General features: G+C 51.6%; 2 protein-coding genes across 3 annotated transcripts; both read right to left on the minus strand.

Moving 5' to 3' along the window:
* Positions 1-5,118: 5,118 nt before the first annotated feature.
* Positions 5,119-16,375, minus strand: HOXA11 (homeobox A11). 2 transcript variants are annotated; one of them, XM_048951148.1, is made up of 3 exons: positions 15,787-16,375; positions 7,168-7,714; positions 5,119-5,824 (listed from the first exon to the last, which is right to left on the minus strand). In XM_048951148.1, the coding sequence occupies exons 2-3, from the start codon at positions 7,694-7,696 to the stop codon at positions 5,592-5,594; spliced, it is 762 nt and encodes a 253-aa protein (XP_048807105.1). In that variant the 5' UTR covers positions 7,697-7,714; positions 15,787-16,375; the 3' UTR covers positions 5,119-5,591. The 2 variants fall into 2 exon arrangements, with proteins under 2 accessions (XP_048807105.1, XP_048807104.1); XM_048951147.1 differs by lacking the exon at positions 15,787-16,375 and having other exon boundaries at positions 7,168-8,078.
* Positions 16,376-22,565: 6,190 nt separating this feature from the next.
* HOXA13 (homeobox A13) lies at positions 22,566-23,998 on the minus strand. The gene is given in 3 exon segments (XM_048951399.1): positions 22,566-22,733; positions 22,735-22,811; positions 23,326-23,998. Coding segments are annotated over 3 exon segments (918 nt in total).
* Positions 23,999-24,367: the final 369 nt, after the last annotated feature.

A 24,367-nucleotide genomic window follows, 5' to 3' on the forward strand; every position in this document is an offset into this window, starting at 1 on the left:
TTTGCTGGAATTGCTCCAAAGGAGGCGGATTTCAAACAGGAGGTTTAGGAACTGCGGCCGTGCCAAGTTAGGTGACAAATGACGGCCTCACTAATTTTATCTTGCCTAGAAATACTTTCACGCTGAGGGTTGGGGTGGGCGAGGGGGAGGGGGGGGCTTGGCTTGTTGTGGCGGATTATGCTGTTAAAAATGAGGGTGAGATTCAATTTTATTCCGCCATCCGGGGGCTCGTTCTCCTAAATATATTTCGGCGGCTGCGCGGATCGGTTTACTCGTTTGGATTAGGAACATATTTTGCGAATGAGTCTGACGAGCTCCGAATTCTGGCGTGCGGTGGAACAAAACGCGCCCCGTCCGATTCATTCCGGCTCCATCCCATCGCCATTCCCCGGCCCCGCTCCGAACAAGGGGGTCCTATTGTCTGCTGAGCCCCAACACCGCGAGGAAGTACCAGCGGTATCGGGTTATGCGGCCGTCGGTAGAACCATAAACATACAAATCCGCCTTTTTAAGTGCACCCTTTTTATTGAGAGAGATGGGCCGCGCAGCTGTAACAGAGCGTTTGAAACTGTATCCCCTCTCCCCTTTTTGTAACTGCCCATAAGATCTGGGTGCTCATACAAATATCTTTCTGCTTGCAGTGCAGCGCTCACACACACACACGTTGGCCCGACGCTTTGATTCGGGGCGTTTAATGAAAAGATTATGACATACACACACACACACACACACACACACAAAAAAAAAAAAAAAAAAGACGGCGACAAAACACAAACCCAAAGAGCTCATGAAAAAGTCTCCCAGGGGTTTGGATGTGGTATGCGCACTGAAGTCGAGTACACGATTAATTAAACACAGTGTAGACACTGAGTTGGCTTCGCCTCTTCCATCCGAAACACGCAAACCCAAATCATGTGAAATAATAAACAGTTATTGTAAGAAACGAGCTTGTTTTTTTTAAATATTATCCTATGACCGCGGCCGTCAGTAAACAATTCGTAACCAGAGGGCGCTTTAACTGCTGCTGGGGTCCCTTTGATTTATTCAGCAGAGTATTGAATGGAGCAGGGAAACAACAAGGGGAAAAATAAATATTTGATCAAATATGCTGAGTTTAACTCGGCTGGTGTAAAATGAAACGTTTCAAAGGGACCCTCAGCGACTGCCCCGCTCCTCCTCGGGACGTGACTTCTTAGGGCCCGACGTTTCCGAGGGGAGGTCAGAAGAGATCGGGTCCCGAGCTTTTAATGGAGCATCTTTGATGAAATCGATAGGTTCCGATAATCATCTGAGAAATGCTCTCTGCCGGCTCAACATGTGCTTTTAACTAGGCTTGCAACAGCTCCCCAGGAGCACTGTTTTAAAGGCCGCTGTCTTTAAAATAGAGGCAACTCGCATTAGTTTACATACAAAGACTCTTGGGGGAGCAAAGACAACACAATTATTTTTTTTTCCCTGAGATAGCTATTCAAATAGAGTATGCCCTCTGTTAATATACAAGCGGGCTGAAATATGTAGCCAAACCAGTATCTCCATACAATACCGCATTTCCTCTCCCCCTGCCCCCCCCGCCCCTTCTCAAATGGAGACATAACAAAAACATGTGAAACTTTTATGGGCGAGAAAAGTAACCTGGAGTTAGGGATACTCATAGCCGGGATAGAGTTTCAAAGCTACAACCCCGAGCAGCCCTGAGCACATGAGAATGTGAGACTGCTGGTTGTTTACGGCCCATGTTCTAGCTTGGATAGATAGATGGACAGATAGATAGGTGGGTGGATGGATGGATGGATGGATAGATGGATGGATGGATGGATGGATGGATGGATGGATGGATGGATGAATGGATGCATGGATGGATGGGTGGACGGCCGGCCAATCTGGTCCTTCATGCATGCTGACTTAACGTGCAACAGCATGCTTAGTTTTGAGCATAAGTGTGTCAAAACTTGTTTACCACAGGCTGCATCCAGCTGCGAGGAAGCAGGCTCTCCTTTTAAGTTACCAAGCGACCCTAACTAAACTACAGTTCAAGTCCAATAAGATCGTCAGAATTGTCTGTCATTTGTAGTCTGGGTTGCCATAGATCTAGTTGATTGAAGACACCTACTGTTCCCCACATAAATGTCAAGTTTCATAATATTTCCAGCGCTACAATTTTTATAACTGGAAGAAATCTACGAGTTTCTCTGCAAAAAGAATTTCCAGATACCGTGGATTTTCCACGCCGCCGGCCAAAACTTTACCAAGAAACAGAAAAAGGTCAGCAGCGCCTCAGAAAGCCCCTGCGACGTTCATTCACCGCTTTAATCACCAACTTTCGAGCTCCGCTTCCACTGCCGGTGCCGAGGCCGGCCCTCCCCGCGCCCCGCGTTGGCACCGCACCCGCCGTCCCCTCTGGCCGCGGGGCACGCACAGAGCACTTACCTCCGCGCATCGCCTACGCCGGAGCCCCGCGGCCCGACCTCCGCCGGGTCCCTCGCGCTAATTGAGCGTGCGGCCGCGAAGTGAACAAAGGCCAAGATTCCGCCGGGCTGCTCTCCTCGGCCGGCGGCTTTGACATTGATCTGACGATCGCCATCTGGCGGCCGCGCCGTCCCGCGCAGCCCTGAGCCCCGCCGCGGGCCGCCGGCCGCTCACCTCCCGCTCCGCCCGGCGCGGCAGCCGCCGCCTTTATAGCGGTGCATTCCGCCTCTGCGAGCGGACAAGTCACGGACACTTTTTATGGCCGCATTGTCACAGCAACACAGAGGATGCGATTTTATTGGGCTAGGAAATCAAACCCCGAGCGGAGAAACTCCGTAGTTTAACTGTCTCTGGGATTGGCCGTGAATGCCAGTTAATTTTTAACAGGGAAAGGAAGCTTTCTCGCTAAACTTTCATTGCCCGTCCGCTCCCCATCCGTCCCTCTCTCCCTGCCTGCCGCCCGTCCGTCCGTCCGTCCCCTCTCGGCTCGCCTTCCCCGCGGACAGACAGACGAACAAACAAACAAACAAACACCAGAGCCTCCCTTCCCTTCGTTTTTCAGCGCTCCCTCCGCCGAGGCGCTGTCTGGCCGACGGTGGTTGTCAGCAAGGCCCGCGTCAGTGGGAGTGCTTCACCTCAAGGTTATGGGTGATGTCCAAGCAATACAGAAGTTCAAAGCCAGCAAACAATGTGAAAACAGAATGTACTTTCTTCTCCCGATCAGGACCGGGGTCAACACTCAACATTCGGCTGCTCTTCCCAAAACACGTTCCCATCCCAGCCATTGTTTTGGTTTGGTCCTCCCCCCCATCTATTTTCTCCCTGCAGCCCTCCCCCCGCCCCATCCCACCCCTCCCTGCCCTGGAGATCAAGGACAACCCCAGCCGGCCCATTTCCACCGCGCTGCCAGGCGCGTTTTTTTCTCGAAGTAGGCAATGGTTTTCTTAGGGCCCTCATCCTCCTGAGCCCTCCATCCACAGAGGGCTCGTCCGTCCCTTTTCTTTAGGGACGGGTCTCTAAAATGAGTCTCAAGCACCCCCAGCACCGCTTACGCTGCCACACGTGGCGGGGCACACTGCGGTGTCACATGCCGGTGTGACAAGGGACCTCACCCCACAGGACAAGGACACGGCCTAACGAGGAGCCTTCTCCACCTTCCTTTCCTAACCAGACCACGTCTGCTTGGCCACACCAAGGCAGAAGACTTAACAGCCGAGCTCTACAAAAGGACAATCGTTTCTCCCCAAATGACCCCACAAGGTCATGAGGAATTTCGGGTGCCAAAGCCACATCAGGCAAAGCGACATGCAGGAACGCGACGCCAGAATGAAAAAGAGAAAGTTTCCATTGTTTTTATTTGCCTTGTGCGCTGTTCCACTGTATACATGCAACCAAGTACTTTCAGATATTAAAAGAAAACGGTATATACACATAGTCGATACATATGGAAAACAGTGATGGCATATAAAGATACTGCGTTTGGTGAACCGTGACAAAGAACTTACATCCATTTGGTAAATTTACTCATCAAAAAACTTCCTTATCACCACTTTGTTGCACATGTAAAGAAACCCCACACCCTTCAGCCCAATAGGAGAAAAAAAAAATGAGGAAAAAAAAAAAAAAAGGCGTTCGAATAAAATAGGTCATGGGTTCCTCTTTTTTATTATTTACAAGTCTTGTAAAACATCGCTCCTGTATGAAATATACATTCAGATATTCTCATCAGCAAATTACCTTAACGATAGAACTCCGTAGCCTTTGTAAACCGATATAGAATTTTAAATATTTTCCTTTTTTCCCTCTTTTTCTTTTTAAAATTGCTTTTTTTTTTTTTTTCTTTTTTCTTTTTTCTTCCACGCTTTGGTTCCTGCAGGGAAATATATATATTTATAGATACTTAAAATAACTCCGAACAACTCTCCGTTCTTTGCATCCGTCGGCTGGGTGACAAAGTAGAGCTCGTGACATTTAAAGTAGACGACAACAAAATGACCGTATTTACACTGTTTGGCTTCTGATTAAACTCCTCACTGGTCACCTTTACAAGAGCATGCAATTGAGTTATTTTAATGATCCAGCGTTAGCGCATTGCACAACTCCAAGTTTCAATTAAGTGTTGTGTGGTATTTGCTAAACTGTCGTTCTCCACAGGTATTTCCTGAAGAAAGTTTGCGAGCCAGAAGCCAGAAGGTCAGTTTCCTCTCCGTATTTTTTTTTTTCTTTTAAAACGCTGAAATTCACGCTTTTTAAAAAAGGGTTTATTTTTAGCATTTTAATATGATTTGTCTCCGAAAAGATGGCAACGCACAGGCCGTTGTCATAAATAAAATGAGTGCTAGTTATAATTTGAGAAATCTTTGCTTTGTTTTGTTTTGTTTGCTTTTTCCTCTTTCTTTTCAGTGATTGTTTCTTTGCGATGTATGGCAAATTTATACCTGATTTTTCTTTTTAAAGTAAATATTTCAGTCTTCCATTTCTTTCTCTTCCCACCCCCATCCCCGCTTCCTCCCACCCCAAAGGAAACACTATTGTACCCATCCTACATCCGTGTTACAACTGCTCGTGGTCAGACTCGTGAAGGTGTAGGCATGTCACCCCCCCCCTCTTTCCCCCCTTTTACTTCTCTCCCCCCCTCCCTTAATTCCCCTCTCAAACCCATGGGCAATGGCGCACTGCCTCAACCACAGACATTTTCCTTCCGGGAAGGACGAGAGATCATTTCCCAAAGTTTGCGTCCTGGCTGCGGCCGCTCGCTGTGCCGGTGCCCACGCCACGCTCCGAGGGGGCAGCGGGACACGGGGACAGCCCTGTCCCCTCCCGGATCTGCCCAACGCGGTGCGGGAAGGTGAGAGGCGTGGGCCGGGCGCTCGGAGGTGACGCGCGCGGTGGAAATGGATGGACGCCACGTGTGGCAAAATCAAACCGATTCCAGTTGGAACGTAAATATATAGACAAAACAATAAACCATCATGGAAGGTCCAGAGCAGATTTACATGTATGGAAAACCTCGGGTTCTTCGAGTCCCGTCAGATACACACCTCCTTCCTCCACGTAACCTCGTGGCTTGACCTTGTCAAGGGCAAAATCTGAATTTAATCTCGTCTTGAAAAACGCTACGAGTTTTAGAGTAGTGGATTAGCTGAGTAATATTGTAATCGGTCCCTGTTAATTTTTTTTTCTTTCATTCTTCTGTTTTGAAACCATATTTTTACTTGGCGGTCGGTCAGATTGAGCATTCGGGAGAGCTGGAGGCGTTTCTCTTTGTTTATGTAGACACTGAAGAAGAATTCCCTTTCTAGCTCTCTAATCTGATATTTGGTGTAGGGGCATCTCTTTTTACGGGTCCGTTGTCCACCTGTGGAGCGAGAAAAGGCAGAAGGGTTTGTCACGGCGGGGCCGGGGGGGGGACAGAGGGGCAAAGCACCTCGACACGCTACAACGCTCATTCCTCCCGATCCGCGGCCGCCCCTGGGCAGCCGCAGGACTGAGCGCACGGAGAGCTGCGGGGAGCCGGGACCCACCGGGACGCCTCCGGCCCCGGGCAGGGCGGAACCCCGCCGGGAAGCGGGGCTGAGGCCTCGCTCCGCGGGAGGAAGGGGCGAGAGGCAGGGAGGAAGCCCCCGGAGGCGGCTCGGCCGGAGCCGGGCGAGCTGAGATCGGGCAGCGGCCGCCCCCCGCCGCCCCCGCAGCAGCCGGGCACCCCGCGGAGCTCCGTTCCCCGCTCCGGAGGCCGAGAGCGACCGCGCGGCCCCGGCACGGCGCAGCCCCGCGCCCGCGGCAGCCGCACGCTCTGCCGGCAGCTTTCCAGCACGCTCGGCCACCATCTCGGGGTGTTCTCCTCGCGCTTAGCCGCCGCGGTTTTAAAGTTCATTAAGCGCAATAGAAAAGGGCTCGAGGCTCAGAAGCCCTTTGCATTCAATCTAGCCGCTACCCCTTTAAAAACTTCCTTTTCTGGTACAGTTCATTGTCGAGGTATTTTTCCCCGAGCTGTATACTGGCGTTGCCTTTTAAAAAGCCCACATAAAAAAATCAGCCTTTGACAGATTGAATAACAATTGTAAGTAACAAACTGTTGGACAGAAGGCAACGCGTAATTGCCACAGCGCCCGGGTAAAATGGCTTCCTTTAGACAAAAAGGCCAGCTTTAGGTTAATTTGTTTCTTTTAATATATTGCTACAGTTCAGGCGGCTACTTTATCTGCTCAACGCGGCTCGAGCGCAATCGTTAAAGCGGCGATGGCTTTGAATGCGGCTCCTAACTAGGCTCCCGGTGCAACACATGGCTTTTATAAAATCACGGGATTACATCGGTATCAAAGGAGCCGGGATCGCCCTTCTCTGCCGAATTTACAGGCGCCCGACGCACGTTATTATATTTTCGAGAGCCGACCGCAGAGCCCCCCTTTATTACGATTCCCGAAAAAAAAAAAAAAAAAAGAAAGAAAAAAAAAAAAAGAAAAAGAGGAAGGAGAAAGAAAAATTTTTAAAGGCATCCGTCGCCCGGTGGGTATTTCACGGCCAATTTCAGCACTAAACACGTGATCTCGCCTTTTATAACAAAGTTTTGTTGGGGGAAATCTAAAGGCCCTTCATAAACCTTATATGCTTATAAAACAGCATATAAAAATTTAACAGCGGCGGTGCGCTACATTTCCAAGTCCCTCTCCGAAAGCGCTCGGGCGCTGCCTTTATACGTACTGGAGCTGCCGGATTTCTCCTCATTGTTGCCGGAAGATGACTCGGGGCTGCTGCCGCTCTCCGGCCGCCTCCGCCTCTCCTTCCCCGCCGCCGCCGCCCCGCCGCAGCCGCCCTCCGAACTTGAAGTTGCCGCCGTCGCCCCGGCGGCCGTGGGCGCCTTCTCGCCGCTCTTGTCCGGCGGATAGTCCGCGGAGGACGGGTTCTCCGCCGTGCCGTACGCCGTCTCGAAAAACTGGTCGAAAGCCTGCGGCAGGACCCCGTTCCTGCCCACCGTGCTATAGAAATTGGAGGAGACGTTGGCGCTGGGGTGGTGGTAGACGTTCGCGGTGCTTTTGCCGAACACCTCGCCCATGCTGGCGGTGGTGGTGGAAGGCAAGCAGTCTCTGTGCATGATCTCCTCTGCGGAGTAGCAGTGGGGCAGGTTGTTCCGGGGGTGCCATTTACTGGAGGGATCAATGGCATATTCCCTGAAGGTCACTTCTCTCACGGGTTGGACCTGGGGCAGGTTGGAGGAGTAGGAGTATGTCATAGGGCGAGAAGACGGGGTCTGGGGCAGAAAAGAAGGGAGGCTGGAGAAATCAGGACCCGAGACGTAGTACGTACAACTTGGCAAATACATGTTAGAGGAACAAGGAACACGCTCATCAAAATCCATCATTAGGGCTACCTCGGCTTCTCCGCATTAGCTGAGCTTAACATGATTCTCTAGCGCAGCTGCCCCTTTGAAGCAGATCCGTGAAGTAAGAAATTGGGAGACGTAAGCTGACGTGGAGAGCCTCCGGCCTCGGCGGGGAGGTGCGGCCACGTGACGCGCCGTGCAAATTGACAAGCGGCGGCTGCGGGCCCGCGCCTCTTTGTAGCCATCTCGGGGGAAGCAACAGATCGGCGCGGCGCGGCGCGGCCCCGCACCGCACGGCCCCGCACAGCACCGCACCCGCACCGCGCGGCCCCGCACCCGCACCGCACGGCCCCGCGCCGCCCGCCCCCGCCGCCCTCCCAGCCCAGCGCAGCACCGCGCAGCAGCGCGCAGGTTGGCCCCGGTACAGTGCAGGATACAAAGGCACCGCTCGGCACTGCCCCACACTTAGCGCCCGGCCCCTCGCACCCCCTGGCTCTGCAGCACTTAGCAATGCCCACAGGGCTAGGTGAGAGCTCTCTGTTTGTTTGTTCGCTTGCTGGGGTGTGTGGCGGCTCGTTGGCAGGCTCCGAAAGGAAGGGAGCAGGAGAAATGAAGCAACGACTCCTTCTAGAAAGCTGCTTCCTAGCAGGAAGCGCTCTTTGGGAAAGCGGTCAGTTTAGGGTTGATGGCTTCCTCCCCTTTTATTTTTTTCCTTATTTATTTATTTTTGGTACATTTGCCTTGGTTGGGTCTTCAGGTTCACCCCATGCCCCCCCACCTCCCCACCCCCCCACTCCCCCCCCCACAAAAAAAATTATATATATATTTAAAGCCCCCTCGCCCTGCAGGGTTTTGCTGGAAACCTTCCTAGCAAGAATGTGCCTGGGTCAAGTCTGCACTGATTTTCATGGTGAATAGATTACATGCTTGCATTCATGTTCACTTCCGAAGCGCTTAGTGTCTTCCTTCCCTCCCTTACATATTAACCTCAAATACCCCGTGCGGCTCCAGCCAAGCCTCACCAGAGGTACTTAGCAGTATTGGATTCCCAGAACGCAGGTTCGCTTTCCTCACCGCCACCCCCGCCTCCCCGAACCATCCCCTGCCTATTTGCCACGCCAGAAAAGCCTTTTAAACTGCAGAGCACTGGGCTAAAAAGTGTTTGCTGATCTCTTCGCGTCCGCACCGCCTCTAACCGCTCGGAAAACCGGTGGATGTAGGGCTGCCCCGCTTCGACAAATACTCCGGCTTTAATTGCCAGAAGCCCAGTTAAAATTATTTGACATACTGTTAACCCCTAGGAACAAACTCGCCGTCCCGAGATCCTTTCCTTTCTGCCTCGTACCGTCGCCGAAGGCTGAGACCCGGGGAGACCTATTTTAAAAACGTGGTTAAATTTTTACTATTGTTGCATGAAAGGGATGATATAGAAAGCGGATTGTACAGGGCAGAGACTAAAAAGTACTTCTCTGCCAATAAAAAATGCACACCCCACCGAACGAGCGCAGCCAAAGAAAACAGAGAAATACGCCAAAGAATACAGCACCTTTTGAGGCATGGACATCCCTCGGCTGTTGGGAAAAATAATAAAAGTTTTTTTTTGCTGTTCTGATGCTCGATTTCAGAAAAGAAACATTTGGGTTCCGGCTGGATTTAATCATAACAGAAAAATAGAGCAGCAAAAGGCTGTTGTGGTGTCGGTGCTCTGATGAAATCAGATGGAGCTCGAGGTCTGTGCCCCAGTGGACAGGGGAGACTGATGGAAAGGAGACCGAAATGCTGGAGAAATAATATTTGGATTCCGCCCCCCCCCCCCCCCCCTTTCCCTCTGCAGCGTTGTGGAAGTATTTATATATCCGGAGAAAGTTCTATAGTTAATTCTGGAGATCTTCGGTATTTAAATATCAACATCGATTTGTTTATTTATTGCTCAGCTTATCATAACCGACTCGATAACAAATCTAATCATGTTGCTTGCAAAAAAAAAAAAAAAAATTCTCATTATGTATTTTCTCTACGTTATAGTTAACTGATGCATTTGAATTCGAGCTGTAAATTCAATATTATCAAGTAATTACTTTGTAGTGGAGTAAACTAATTTATTAGCATTAATGTTTATATGCCGTTTTCTTATTTTACAAGGGTTACCGTTCACAAATCAAACGCTCCGGACGTATCCCCGTAATGAACTCTTTATTTTGGTTTGCTGCGAGAACTTCTTATGCTCGCTGCGTGTCTGCGAGCTGAACTTGAAATTAGTGAATTAATCTTCAGGCTTGACGTGTTTGCTAGAAAGTGGATGGAAAGGGATCGCATGTCGTCAAAACCGCTAGCAGAAGACTGCGTTGTCGTTTGGGGATTGTAAAAACGCTTGGGGATTCTCCCTCTCCCTCTCTCCCCCCTCCTCTAACTTGGGGTGGGGGGGTGCAAGAGCTCTGGTTGGCTTTTTCTTTAACGCATCTCATTTCTATCCCGGTTCTTCGCCTAGGAAGGCGGGGGGTCGAGGGGTGGGAGCCCTCTTTGGGCACCCGGCACGGACCGTGCCCCCCCCCTGTCCCCCCGCACTGCCGCCCCTCCCCGCGCACAGAGAGGCAGCGTTGGGATTTCGGTGACTTTGAGATAACAAAGGCGCCACCATTGCAGAGCCTCGCCCCGCCTCTGGGTGATAGCAAACAAATTCTTGCACTTGTATTACGGCTTTTAAGGCTATAATTGAACGCGGCGCGTCTAGGAGAACCGAAAACAGTTCTAGACTGACCTGCGGTTTTATAGCACTTTGGCAGTCAACTTCAGCTTGTGTCAGAGCAGACACGACAGGGCTGCCCGGCCCCGGGACGCCACCTACTTGGCCCGGCTGCGGCCCCCCCTCCCCCCCCCGCGTTCACCCCTTGGCAGAGCCGGGGCAGCGCTGGCACAAGGCTGTACGTGCCCGAGGTGGGGGCAGCTCCTGCACACAAAGGGAAATCGAGGCAAGGGGGAGGCGTTGGGGGGGTGGGGGGGTACCGGGGGAGGCTGCAGCCCGGCCACCCTCTGCGAACCGGGAGTGTGTGTGCGCGGGCACAGCGCGCACACGTGCGGCCCCGATGCCTACTTTGAGACTGCTCCTCCCCGCTGCTCGCTCCCAAAAGTAAAAATAAGAATAATAATAAAAACCCGACACCCCCTCAAGCAGCATATTGGTTTCATCCACTTTTCAAGGCGGGGGGACCCCAAAACGCCTTTCCCAGCCATCGGGAGAGTTCCGGGGAAGGCAGGGAGCGAGAAAACACGCCCGGCATGGACTGTTCTCTGCTTTATTTGCTGTTAAGTGAAACAGAGATAATGTTCGCTTAAAGCCTCGGAATGTGTGGGTAATTGCAGGGAGCCTGCTGTTAGGTTGCTGCGCTCAGCACAATTATCAATGTCGATTATTTGGTCTAACGTTGAATTGCTCTTTTAATACAGTAATTGGGACTTCCGTGTCGAGGAAGGGGGAAAATCGAGCCTTCCCTTTCCTAAGCCCGACGAAAACAACATCAACAAAGGGAGGCATTGCGTTTGGAGAAGCAAAATGCATTCGTTCCGCCTCCCCGAGTATTTCAGCCGGATTAGGGAGACTCAAAACGCTGAGAGTTTTGCAGCTCTGCTGCTGCAGAACGTTTTGCAAAGGACGGACGTGGCCAAGAGGCAGAGAGGCTGGGAGCACGGTCACCCGGTTAGCTAAGCTAAACAAAGCGGGGGAAAGCTACAGCTCTTCTTTGGAGGAATATAAACAGAGCCGGGACGCCTCGATAGCGCGGCTCTATGTATACACATCGCGTGCAAAGGGGACTGTTTAACTTACTGCCGCTGTTCTCCGAAAGGTCAAGTTCTATAGTATCCAAATTGTTGTCTTTTTTTTTTCTTCCTTTCTTTTTTCTTTTTTACCTTTTTCTTTCTTTTTCCTTTTTTTCTCTTTTTTTTTTTTTTTTTCTTTTTTTTTTTTTTTTTTTTCCCCTCGGCTCTGTTTTGTTTTAAAAATGCGGTAAGCCGAGCGTTTTCCTTTGCCGGTAGGGTGGGTGCCTGCATTTAACAGCAGCAACGTGTGCTAAAAGGCATTCGTTGTCGGGTAGAGCTAATTGAAATATTCCCGATTGCCGGTTTGAGTCTCGTAGGCTCTTCTCGTAGGCGCTTTGTAAGCGTGCAGGCTGATGACAGCCTACGAAGTCTTATTAGAAAAATGTAGGATGAGGGAATTCACGGCTCTCTCGCCACCTTCCCTCTTTTCCAATGAAAATAATGCCAGAAGGCGATAATTCTTCTCAAAATTGGCCAGGAATGCAGCTTCAGAAAAGCGTGGTTATTGTTTGGATTTAAAGTATTTCGAGCTCAGAAGGTCTTAACAGGCGCTTGTTCTTTTCTGTTTGCCTTTTGTCCGTTAGGGAAGGCGCGTATCCTTCTGTTAAAGTCAAACCAAAACACTACCACCAAAAACCTAAATTCTCTTTAACGCCGTGATGGAGGGAAGTGCTACAATACTTCGATACGATATTTCAAATGCTGGTTTACCCCATAATCTGAAGTAATTTTTGATAGCGGCGAGAAGGAAGCCCCATGCTGTGACACAGAGCAGCTATTTGTGTCCCGAACCCGAGCTGTATGGTTGTGATTTTGCGTAGGGAACTGCGGACTATGTGGAACGAGAAAGGGCAGAGGTAAACCGGACCCGAGGCAAGGTGATTCTGCCTTGTTTGTTGCGTTGAATCTCACTGCGTTATTTTGGAGACCTGAACTTCTCGAAGGGCTGTGCGCAGAAAAATTTACATCGATTTTTAATATCAATTACCGAGATTCTTTCCTTTGCTCTGTCACGTTCTCTTTTTAGTCGCAGAGATGGAAAAGTTGCAGGGAGGTATTTTTTTCCACCTCTCAGCTTGAGCTCCGGACCTAAAGAGATCTGCCCGTCTCTGGCCACCAAACACGACATTTTGCATCCCTTTGCGAGGATGGATCGCTCCTTCTGAACTCACCCTGCCTCCTACTGTATCAGCAAGCACAAACACTGAGCGCAGTTTTCAGAACAGGAAGCTTATTGCGGCAAGAAAGCTTTCCTTTCCCCAGAACTATTTTCTTGCCCTTTTGCAGCCGAACTATTTGTTGTCGTCATGCACACCCAGCATCTTTACTAGCGCGGAGGGTTTCTCATCGCCGTGTGCCCCACAGCCCGCCTCCCCAGCATTGTGCCCCCCCTCGGTCTCTCTGAAGACCCTCTAAAATTTAGGTTATGTTTACTGCTCGCGGTTTGCTTCCGACAGACAATACAGGGAGATTTGGCAACAAAGAGGGCATAAGGAGGCTCGATCGTAGACGGTCAAGTATTTCGCAGTTTGACTGACTGGGGATGCTGCCGTCATTGTCTCCTTTTCTGCACTTGAAAGCTCTTCAAGACCTTCTCGAAACGTGAAAAGGCACAACCAGTCCTTTCCTCCCCTTATGCAGCCAACTACAGGTGCAGGAGTGGTCTGACAAAAAAAACAAAAAAACAAAACAAAACAAAACAAAACAAAACAAAACAAAACAAAACAAAAACCAACAAGGTGCAGGGAGGGCTGTCCGCACCGAGCGGCGGGCTCGAGAACGAACCCGAAAGCCGACTCTTTCCGTTATCTCCCCCCGATACCGAACCCAGCCTCTTCCCACCGGTCCCCACCCGAATCCACAATAAAAACCGGGACATTGGCGCCGGGGGCGGCCGGCAGCTTGCAGCCACCTTTCACGCCCAATGGTTTTACGTGGGATTAATCCGAGCGTTTACTGAACGTCCCCAGCGAGCCCTGGGAAGTGCGGGGCTGTCCCACAAGGCGGAGATCCCCGCACACGGCCACAGCCTTCCGGTGTTCCCGTGCAAAGTTCTCCCGCAGCCCGGAACGCCGCGTCCCTATACATAAGAAAAAAAAAAAAAAAAAAAGGAAAAAAAAAAAAAACAGAGGAAGAAAAAAAAAAGGAAAAAAAAAAACACCTCCTCCCAAACATTCCCACGTCGCTTTACGTTTAAAAGTATTGCTACAACGGATGCCTTGAACTTGACCTTAGATTTGTTAATCCAGGAAATATATTTGGAGAGAAAAAAAAAAATCAAGCCGCCGTGCCTCTTACAAAAGGGAATCCTTCTCCCTCCGAGCTCCGAGCGAGCAACACACGAGAAATACGAGCTATAGAGAACGTGCCCTCCGTATCAGGAGCACAAAAACTACCGAAATCGAAATGTCTCAACGCCGGGACGCGCAGTTCGAACTCACGCCATTCCGTGATGCCGTAGTGCAACTTTACTGCACTCGGTACAGCAATTCGAGTCGAGATAATCGACCGGGATTCTCAGTAGCATTGAATTTTATAGGATATGAGGCTTTCTCTAACGCACACTGGTTTTTAACAGTGATTTATAAAGTTGCTTTTTTTTTTTTTTCTTTTTTTCCCCCCTTTGTATTTTTGCCCGACTCGCCAAGAAACACAGAGGATTTTACTGTACCACACCGCTAACTTTATAGGAGAGCCTTTTTCACATATCGTGAAACCCACCGGAGTAAGAACGCTTCTTCCTCAGGATAGCTCAGGGGGCGGGCACAGGAAGTATCCCAGTGCCGGGGCTGTCAAATCAACGACTTGAAAGCCCGAACTTCGTATTTGGATGGCTTCTCAGAGCTGCGTTATAATGGAGTTACCTGTACTTGGATAACGACCTTCACAGCAATCTATTGGTCTTAAACCAGTGCTGAAAACACTCATTCAGTTCGCACGGAGCCGTTTGCCCCGCACAGCCAAGCCGGCTCCGGGAGGACCGCTCGCTTGTCTGTCCTTCTCTCTATCACGCAAAGACACCCGCAAGGGCAGAGCTCCCCGTGCACCCAACATGGCTGCTCCGTGGCGGTGCGGGCTGAGCTCCCGCTCCCGGTGCCGCACCGCAGCGCTGCGAGCAGAGCCGCTCTGACATCGCAGAGAGGAGCCGGGGGCCGCACCGGCGCTGACATTCGCAGCCTTTCCCTTTTTGGTTTACTTCTCATCTCCAAGCGCTCACACGACGCGGTGTTTCCATTTTGCAAAACCTGCCGTATTTAAATGGTAGCCAACAGCTGGCCGCAGCCGGGAGCTCATCCAAGATGGCCTGGTATTCAAATTATCGTTTTTTACGCGTGCCCGAGGGCACATCGAGGTGTAAGACCAAAGCGTTGCAAACACCCTAGTAGTAATCGAAAATTACTGCCAACCCAAGCCGACGGCCGAGGCCAATTTATCAGGAATAAATACACGCGCATTGCCCGGAGTGTTCAGCCCCAGAGCGGTTCCGACGCCCTCGGATCGCTGTAAGCCGGCAGGTTGCAGCGCCCGGCCCGCGTTTCCTTCCCCAGACACACGCCCAAGCTCTGGCCACCAGCAGACAGGTTAACCCGCCTCTCACATCCTTCCCCGCATCATCCCACACAGAGCGTCCGACCCTCCTCCCCGTCTCATCAAAGAGTACAATAATTTCAGAGGCGACCACGCACAGACGACCGGGGATAAATAACAGCCGGGAGCCGTTTCGCAGAGCCGCCCGACCCAACCGCTACCGACGTACAAAGCCCAGAGAGCCACAGCCCCGACTGCGAGCGCTCCCGCACCCTGTGCTCTGCCCTAGTTCTCCCGGCCCCCCGCCTGCCGGGAGCCTTCCCTTTTTCCACCTATGCTGGGCTGCGAAGAGGCAGCTCTGGGAAAGGTGGAGTCGGCTGGAGAAACGAGCTTACATTTGGGAGCGGCTTCCCGTGCCTGTCAGCATCACCCCGCAGCCTCCGCACCCCTCTCCCAGTGAGCGTGGGACGCACAGAGCTGGGAGGGTGGGTGGGCGCGGGGGGGGGAGCGGAGCCCTGCAAAACCCTCCGCAAAGGCCTTCCGAGTCACGCACGGGACCTTGCGGGTGGGTTTGTTGTTGGCTTCGTGGCTTCATTCACCACCGAACACAGGGAGAGGACAAACATTCACTTCCAGGAAGAGCAGGAAAATCTTACCCCGGCATCCTGACGTGTCTCTCTGTGCAAAGATCAATCCCCGCAGAGGCTGACAGCTAGGATCCTGCGCTGGGCTGGAGACCTCCGCAGCAGTGAGGATGGAGCGCACATTTTTTTGTTTTCTCCCCTACTGCTTAAATATCCCCGGTCCACAAAACATTCCTTCTCGATCTCCCATTGACTCGGGTCTCTGCTGGTTTGGATTTATATACATATTTTTTATTTTGTTGCTCTAGTTGCTGTTTGCCTGCCTTTGAACGAAGAGAAGTGTAGCCATTAGGGCACAGCGTCCTTCCTGCCAGCTCCAGCCTGATTGCAAAACGCAGCGATACCACGGGCTAATTAGGATCGTTGCCGTTATTATCACTGCTGTCAGAGCTGTTTATTTTCCCTCTCTCTGTTTCTCCCGGTCCCCTATGCTTTCCGATGTCGATTTGCACACAAACAAGATGATGGCAGGAGGCTAAAATGCTGTCTAATTCCATCGAATCCCACCGCAAGAGAAAGAGAGGGGAAAAAAATAAAAAAATCCAAGTGTTTTTGATCACGGGACACCCGTCCGTTCCTCCCCAGTACACCCCGGGTCACAGTACAGTAATGACCGTGGGTTGCGCGCTGTAGGACTTGACCTTTCCTACGTAGCAGAGGGCGCTTTTCTCCCTGCCACGGGGAGGAGAGGGCGGGGGGGAGCGAGGGAGGAAGGGAGATGCTCTCTTTGGGGATGTTTAATCACAATTCAGATCTAGGAGCGGGCAAAGCCTCCTGCCTTTCAGCACGCCATGTTGAAGCCATTCACTGGAGCGAAAAAAAAAAAAAAAAAAAAAAAAGAAAGAAATTCGTTTTTTCTTTTTTTTTTTTCCTAGGGTTAGGGGGGGGGGGGGGGGGGGGGGGGAGGAGGAGGAGGCCGGAGGGAGGGAGGGAGGGAGAAGGGAGGGAGGAAAGACTTAATGAACATTTGCATTTCGTCCCCTAGTTCATGAATCAACTGCATTCACGGGGGAGGCTGCCCCGGTCATGAGGCGGGGGCAGGGAAGGGCCCGCGATGAGGTTAAAGTCCCGCGGGCGGCACCCACGGCCCCCACGGCCCCTCCGCGACACGCGGAACACCCCTATGACCCCCTCTTCTCTCTCGACTCTCGCACCGGCTGGAGACGCACGAAGCCATCTCTCCAAATCATCATTAAAGTGCATTAAAAAGCAACAAAAAAAAGTTACGAATGGCAACAACCGGCCTTTTAGCGCCTGCCAAGTCATTTTAATTTTTTTTCCGTATGAAAAGCTGTCTTGCTTTTATTGCTCACACTGCCCACGGATAATGCTGAAATGAACGAGGAGTGGGGTTTCATTTAAGGTTAGTCGTTTTTTTCCCCCCTAAACTTTAGTTCATAGGCTGAAGGCCGAGATGCTTACCCGCTCGTTCGTATACAAAATAAAGCCCCTGCTCTGCAAACACGGGGCGATTTTATTCTGATTACCTCAGTGTTGAGCACCATATTCTCCCCCTTCGCTTCAGAAGGGCTCCTCGTCCTTAAGCGGAAGTCTCTGAGATAAAGAAGGCGGAAAAAAGAGACATCTTTGCAGTTCTCCCTCTCTTCCTTTCCTTCTTCTTCTTCCTTTTTTTTTTTTTTTTTTTTTTTTTTTTTTTTTTTTTCGGAAATATGCTCCTGTCAGACTTTATTTCCCACAGCAAACCACCTTCGCTTCTGCCAAGAGCTCGAGGAGCGGATAGATTGGAAAGATTAAATACGGATTCTCTTCTCGGTGGGACAAAAGAAAAAAAAAAAAAAAAAAAGACAAAACATATGCTATGCCCTCTGCCCGCATCGCAGCCGAAGGGCCACTTCTGTCCATGGGAATTCCCGGTTATGGGGACTATGGACGCCAGTAGCTGGGTGATAATACACAAAAAAGGCCCGACACTCGGAATTCGATTATCAACCGCCGAAACTCGCAAGAATTATTTGAAGTGAAAGCGAAGTAATAAAAATATATCTTGAATTGTATTTCGCGTTTTACACAGGGAATGAAATATGGCTCTGACATGCTTGTTTCGATGAAGGCTCTCACTGCACAGTAGTAACGCGCTTCTCTGTCCTTCAACGTCCCTCCACACATCGAGTTCTACGGGCAACGGCTGTACTTCTGGGGGAGCCGAGAAAATATTGGGTTTTGTGCGCGGTTGGATTTCTAGTTCTGTGTTTTGTTTTGTTTCCAAATCCCTCTTCCGGTATATATGTATACTTTTCCATGCCTTCAACTAAAACTCTCGCTCGTCTATCTCCGCACAACAAGGCAGGACAACGAGCTTTCCACCACCGTCTTAAAACATTGCCGGCTACGCGAGTAATATAAATACTAATTCCTTCCGAGCCCGCGTATATGGACGGACGTCGTGAAGCAATGCGTCGCGGGGCTTCATTATTTTCATTATTTTCGATGGTGAATATTTTCTTATTTAGCATATCAAGGATGCATTTTAGCACGCTGGCGGCGAATTAGTGAGAGGGGAATACGTACTACAACAGCAATTTGTACTTGAAAATGCATGTGCCAACAGCTTTTGGACGATAAATGAAGGCAATAAATAACGCGAACACACACACACACCCCTCCACCCGAGGGCCCCGAACACGCGGCGCTGGACGTGGCGATGGGTGCGGGTTGCGGGCAGAGGTGGGAAGGCGCAGCGGTGTTTTACACGCTTTCCCACGAGATCAGCACACGAGCGATCCCCGCGGCTCGGCGCACAGCCCGCTGCCCCGCAGTCCCGGCCATCACTCACCTGAGCGAGCCGCCGCGCTCCGGGCCGTGTCCCGCAGCCCGAGAGGAGGCAGCGGGGGTCACCGCAGCCCCGCGGGGACGCACCGGGCCCGGGGATGCTCCGCTCCGCCGCCCGCGAGTCCGAATCCTGCGGCCGGGCCGCGCGGTGAGCGGGGGAAACGCGACCGCTCCGCTCCTCCTGCAGAGCTCGGGCTGCCTCGCACGGGAGCGGGGGTCCGGTCCAAAATGTCACCTTACTCCTGCCAGCGGTCACAAGTCAAGCTCTCCCCTTTTTACCCTGTGAAATATATCTGCGGCGCAGCTATTTGAACGGTAGTGGGAATTCGAGTTCGCTAATCCACGGTCTAAAAATGCTTAGCAGATTTGAACGGTAAGCACTGCAGTGTGAAAACGTAATCTCTGAGCGGTAGCTCCGATTCAACGCCACTTTTTTGGTTTTTTTTTTTTCCTTTTTTTTTTTTCCTTTTTTTCCTCTTTTTTTTTTTTAAATCTCCTTTTCTTTGTTTTCTTTTCCTTTTTTTCTTTTTCTCTTTCTTTCTTTCTTTCTTTCTTTCTTTTCTTCTTTCTTTCTTTCTTTCTTTCTTTCTTTCTTTCTTTCTTTCTTTCTTTCTTTCTTTCTTTCTTTCTTTCTTTCTTTCTTTCTTTCTTTCTTTCTTTCTTTCTTTCTTTCTTTCTTTCTTTTTTAAAGCTGTTATTGTATTAAAGTCGGCCATATTCTCTTTGAGCTTTTCTTTCAAGGTCTTCTGAATTCTATCGCTCTGGGGCACGGTGTGAAAAGAAAAGCTCTTGCCACAGATTCACAATCACCGCGGGCTCGCGTCGTGCCTATCACCCCTCAGCTCCTGAAATACATGCAATTTGTGGCGTGTCTCATGCCATAATTACACAGGTTGCGAAATATAACGGAATAAATAGAATTATCCTCTCGGTTCGAGAACAAGTGCAGTTCACAAGTGCCTTTCTCCAGGCCATTTGGTTCCTTTTGGAGGAAAGCTTTGCAATGAGCTTTCTTGCCTGCTGCCTATCTCAGGTATCTGCCTGCTGGCCGCAGGTACACTCCGTGCAAGCAGCTATCACCAGACCTGTTTTAATGGTGCAACCGAGAAGAGCCCATTCCCAAGGTCCAAAAAGCCCCAGCATGGTATTTTTGTGGAGCTCTCCGACTAAAAATCAGCCGGGGGCCGGGCAGGCAGCTGCAATTGAGTGGGCTCGTGGATGCTGCTGGCATCCCAGCCGGGTTCTGCTTGGCCCTGACAGACAGATGCCCCGCGACTCTGTGGACTCTGCTTCCTCTCAGCCTTGCCATGGGGACTGCCTCAAGTCCCTTCCTGGAATAACGCTGTCACCCCAGTACAGAGCCCGACGGTGAGACCACAGACCACATGGCCAGTTTTCCCCTGCCGTTCCTGCACTGAAATCGGGGAAACCCCACTCAGAGAGTTCCAAACATCTGCATGGGTGCATCGATGTTCTCATGTCGCAGTGTTGTGAAGTGCCAGAGGCCTGACACCTTCTGAACTGTCCCCTGCGCACCCCGGGCCCTGCGATTCCAGCACGCCTCGAGCACGGCGGCTTCCTGGAAAACAGAGAGCTTTCTTGCAGGTACTTCCCATGTAAGTTATGGCACAGATGCATAACACTCCAGTCTGAGCGCCAGCAAGCCCTCGGCAGAGGTATGGCCCTTTGAATTTCAGAAATGTAAGTCTAGAAGTCTGCACTGCCAGCGGCATCCGATACCCTCTAAATGTACCGTAAAGGTTCCTCGATAACTCTAATTAGAGCTGCAGACCACCGAAGGAGACGGGAGGCGAAAGCCGGTTCTGCCTTTGTACCCGACCGAACCCGCGGCGCTGCGGCCCCGCGCACCGCACGGACACAGATTTTCAACGCCGGGCCGGGCCTGCCGCTCCCTCACCACCTCCGGAGAAGGGAGAGCCGAGCACAACCACTAGGCCTTCTTTCTCCCTCCCTCACGCACCGTAGACAAGAAGAGATACGCGAGCACGGAGACACAGAAGGCCGACGCTGAGCGCGGGTGCTGCGCGGTCGCAGCCCGCTGTGGGGATGCTGCGCGGGCGCGGCCAGGTGCGGGGCGCGGCGCGGCCACGAGGTGGCGCCATCGTCCCGCGAATGGCGGCGGCTGCCGCGGCGGCGGCAATGGGAGCTGTCAAAAGTCAAGGTCACAAACCGGCGTTTTTCCCCTCAAGGTCAAGGTTTGGGCCTTCCCCGGCCCGGCCTCGCCGCAGTGCCCCCACCTTCCCCTCCGCCATCGCCCCCGCGGCCCCAGGGCTGCCCGCCGGCTTCCATTTCCTTGAGCGGGCCGCCTTGCGAGGCCAGTGCCATCCTCCTCTTTCTCCTCTGGCCCTAAACCCTCTGCAAAGCTTTCCCGAACATCACAGCACATCTCTAGGAACGCTGGCTACCGGGCGGGCCTGCTCCCACAGAAACATCCTCCATCAGTAAAACAAAGTAAAATAGGCACTGATACATCTCTACGCACACGTGTATCTGTACATAAGCTACACAATGGAAGGCAACAATCTTACAGTCCCATGACAGGTCATACATTATATTTTTTTACTTTCTCATGGAATGCATGTAGGTATCGAAAAATAAGGAGTTGTTTCTTCCAGGTTTTATTACAGTGACTATTTTATTATAACAGTATTAATACCACTATGCCTATCTACACGTCTTGGATTTTCATTTTTTCAGTAGAAATATAAAATAAAAAAAAAAATGAGGGTGCACAAATACATTTTCACAGTGCGCTGATTTTTTGTCATTTTATTTACACGATAGCTTCTTATAGTGAATAAAAAACAAAATAATGTGCTGGTTGAAATAACTGATTGGATTAAAAGGTGCTGTAAAAAGAATCCCTAAATGTCCTACTGCGGCCTCATAACAGACAATAAACAAGGAGAAACAACTAATTACTTATAGATCAAAATATAGATTATATAAATCAAAATACTTCTGGGGGAAAAAGAAATGTATTTCAGTTCGAAGTTCTCGGGTATTTTTTTCCACAGAGGGATTATTTTTTAGCTATGCAGGAATGCCAATGGTGGTGTTTTGGTATCCACCCAGAGTCAAACAACTACAAATTTCCGGGGACTTAAAGTATTTATTCTAGAAGATCATTTGAGGTTTAAAATAGGCAGAGTCCTTTACAACGGATCTATTGTACGGTCTGAGGGGGAAAACAAAACAACAAAACAGATGACAAGAAATCATCTTTCGGAAATAAAAATAATAAAACCAACAGATATCTCCAAGCAAATAATTCCCTTTCTATCCCCACTGTTTGCGATGGTTCTAATTTGCTATCAGGATAGATCCTCCACAGAGCTTCCTTCATTACTGATGTCTCTGAAATCCTTATTCAGTACCTTCGAGGTTTATTATTACTTTTTTTTTCTTTCTTTTTCTTTAACACTAAATGCATTGCTTTAAAACATACAGTAATTGTATTTTTTTTCACTATGGTTTACCTGAGCAGTCATTCAACATACAGTTTGGATTGCAATGGAAGAAAACAAGCTTATGTGTACGCATCGAGCTCCTGACGTTCACCAGCTCCCATCGTGGCCACGACGAGCGTTCTCAAACAGGAAGGTCACCGAAGTACTTACAAGTTGCTCGGAAAATGGTGTGTCTGAACTGCAAGCGCTTCTCTCGGCGGGGGATGTGGGCTTTAGTTTGGCAGTTACACTGTCTGCTTGGGATTGCAGGAGAACTGTCAGCTTAACCATTTGCTACAGCAATCTTTTTTTTTTTTTTTTCTCAAAAAATGCTATAATTCCAAGGATACAGATCGCTTGTTCTGAGAGAAGTTCATTGTCTTTTCTTTTCTTTTTTTTTTCTTTTTAATTATTATTAATAATTATTGAAATCTGAAAAAAAAAAAAGGAAAAAAAAAAAAAAAAGAAAAAGAAAAAGAAAGGAAAAAAGTTCGGATCCTTCCGAGCTGCCGCTTCTCCACGGTTAATCCATTAACTGGTCGTCTTCAATTTGTTGATGACTTTTTTCTCTTTGACCCTTCTGTTCTGGAACCAGATTGTGACCTGTCGCTCTGACAGATTCGTGGTCGCCGATATCCTCCGCCGTTTGTCTTTGGTTATGAATTTATTTGTAGCATATTCCCTTTCGAGTTCTTTTAAACTGCACCTTTGTGTAGGGCACTCGCTTCTTCCTCCCACGTCTGTACGAGTTCGCATCCGAGGGATGCGAAACGACGTCTGCAACACAAAAACCAAGCGACAAGCGTTAGAAAATCGCAACGACCGCTCGGGACATCCTCCGGCGGCCCTGAGCTCGGTGCCGGTTTCTCTCGGCCGCCTCCCTCCCCCCTCCCCGGTCCCGGGACGGCCCCGCTCCACGCTCGGGGCTCGGCTCGGGGGCACGGGGGGGCCCGGTCCCGGCAGCGCCAGGGCTCAGCCCTGCGAGGGGCAGTCCCGGCCTCAATGCTTATGGAAAATTCTGCTCCGGCGCGCTTCCCCGCGGGCTCCGGCCCCGGCAGTCCCTCTCAGCTGTTTCCTCTCCCGCAGCCCCGGGCGGGCGAGGCGCGATGCGTCGGGCGCGGGGGAGGGGGCGGCACCGGTGCCATCCCCGCGGCGCCGGGGCGGGCTGGGGCCGGGGAGCGCGGGCGGGGCGGGGACGGGGCAGCCGGGGGGGGAGTCCGGGGGGGACCCGGACGCGGGAGCGGGGAGGGGGCGAGCGGGTGGGGGCCGGAGAGGAGCGCAGGTGGATTACCCGGGAGGGTGGACTTCCAGAGGTGAGGCGGCTGGCTCTGCTCCTTGGGGCAGTACACTTGCCCGTTCCACCCGTTGGTGATGGCCCACGGCTGGTAGCTGTCCATGGGGAGCAGGGAGTCGTGGCGCGGCTCGCCGGGGCCGCCGATGGTGGGCACCACGGGCATGTCCAGGTAGCCGGGCACCGGCTGGTAGGGCCCGGCCGCGTAGCCCTGGTAGAAGGCGAACTCCTTGGCCCGCGACGTGAACTCCTCGCCGGAGACCGACGTGTCCATGTACTTGTCGGCGAAGGTGGAGGCGGGCTGGGCGCAGGACTTGATGGCGTTGTGGTGGGTCATACGGCACGGGTAGTAGCCGCTGCCGAAGTAGCCGTAGGGCAGCGCGGCGCCGGATGAGCTCTGCACGGCGGCGGAGCAGGGGCTGCACTGCTTGACAGCGGGCTCGGCCATGCCGGCGGCGGGGGCCTCGCTCGACGTGTAGGCGGCGGCGCTGGGGGCGGCCAGGGGCGCAGGGTGAGCCATCAGGTTGCGGCACGGGTTGGCCGCCGCAGCCGCCGCGAAGTTGCTGCCGGCGTGAAACCCGTCCATGTTCTTATTGATCTCATCCAGGCTGTTGTCGTAGAGGAACATGACGGGCTCGATCCAGCGGGGGTGGAGGAGCACGGAGGCTGTCATAGCCCGCTCCGCATTGAGACTAGTGGCTCTTTTTTAAAAGCCCCAAAGACTGAAAAAAGAGATACTAAATCTCCGGGACTTGACCAAGGCTGACGCGCCAGTGTCGCGCCAGGCGGGCCCTCATTGGGCCGCCCGCCCCCACGTGATATGCAAAGCAGCTGATAAACATCTGAAGGAATAAAGTGGAGATAATTAAATAATGCAATAACCGCGCGGGGCCGGGTCCCGGCCCGGGGGCGCGGGCACGGGCGCGGGCATGGCGCGGCCCGGCGGCCGCCGCGCGGGGCACGGGTGCGGCCGGGGGGGGGGGGGCGAGGGGGCCCCGTCTCCTCCCTCCCTCTCTCCCTCCTTCCTCCCTCCCTCCTCCCT

This window comes from Lagopus muta, chromosome 7 (assembly GCF_023343835.1).
Source record: "Lagopus muta isolate bLagMut1 chromosome 7, bLagMut1 primary, whole genome shotgun sequence".
Lineage (NCBI taxonomy): Eukaryota > Metazoa > Chordata > Aves > Galliformes > Phasianidae > Lagopus > Lagopus muta.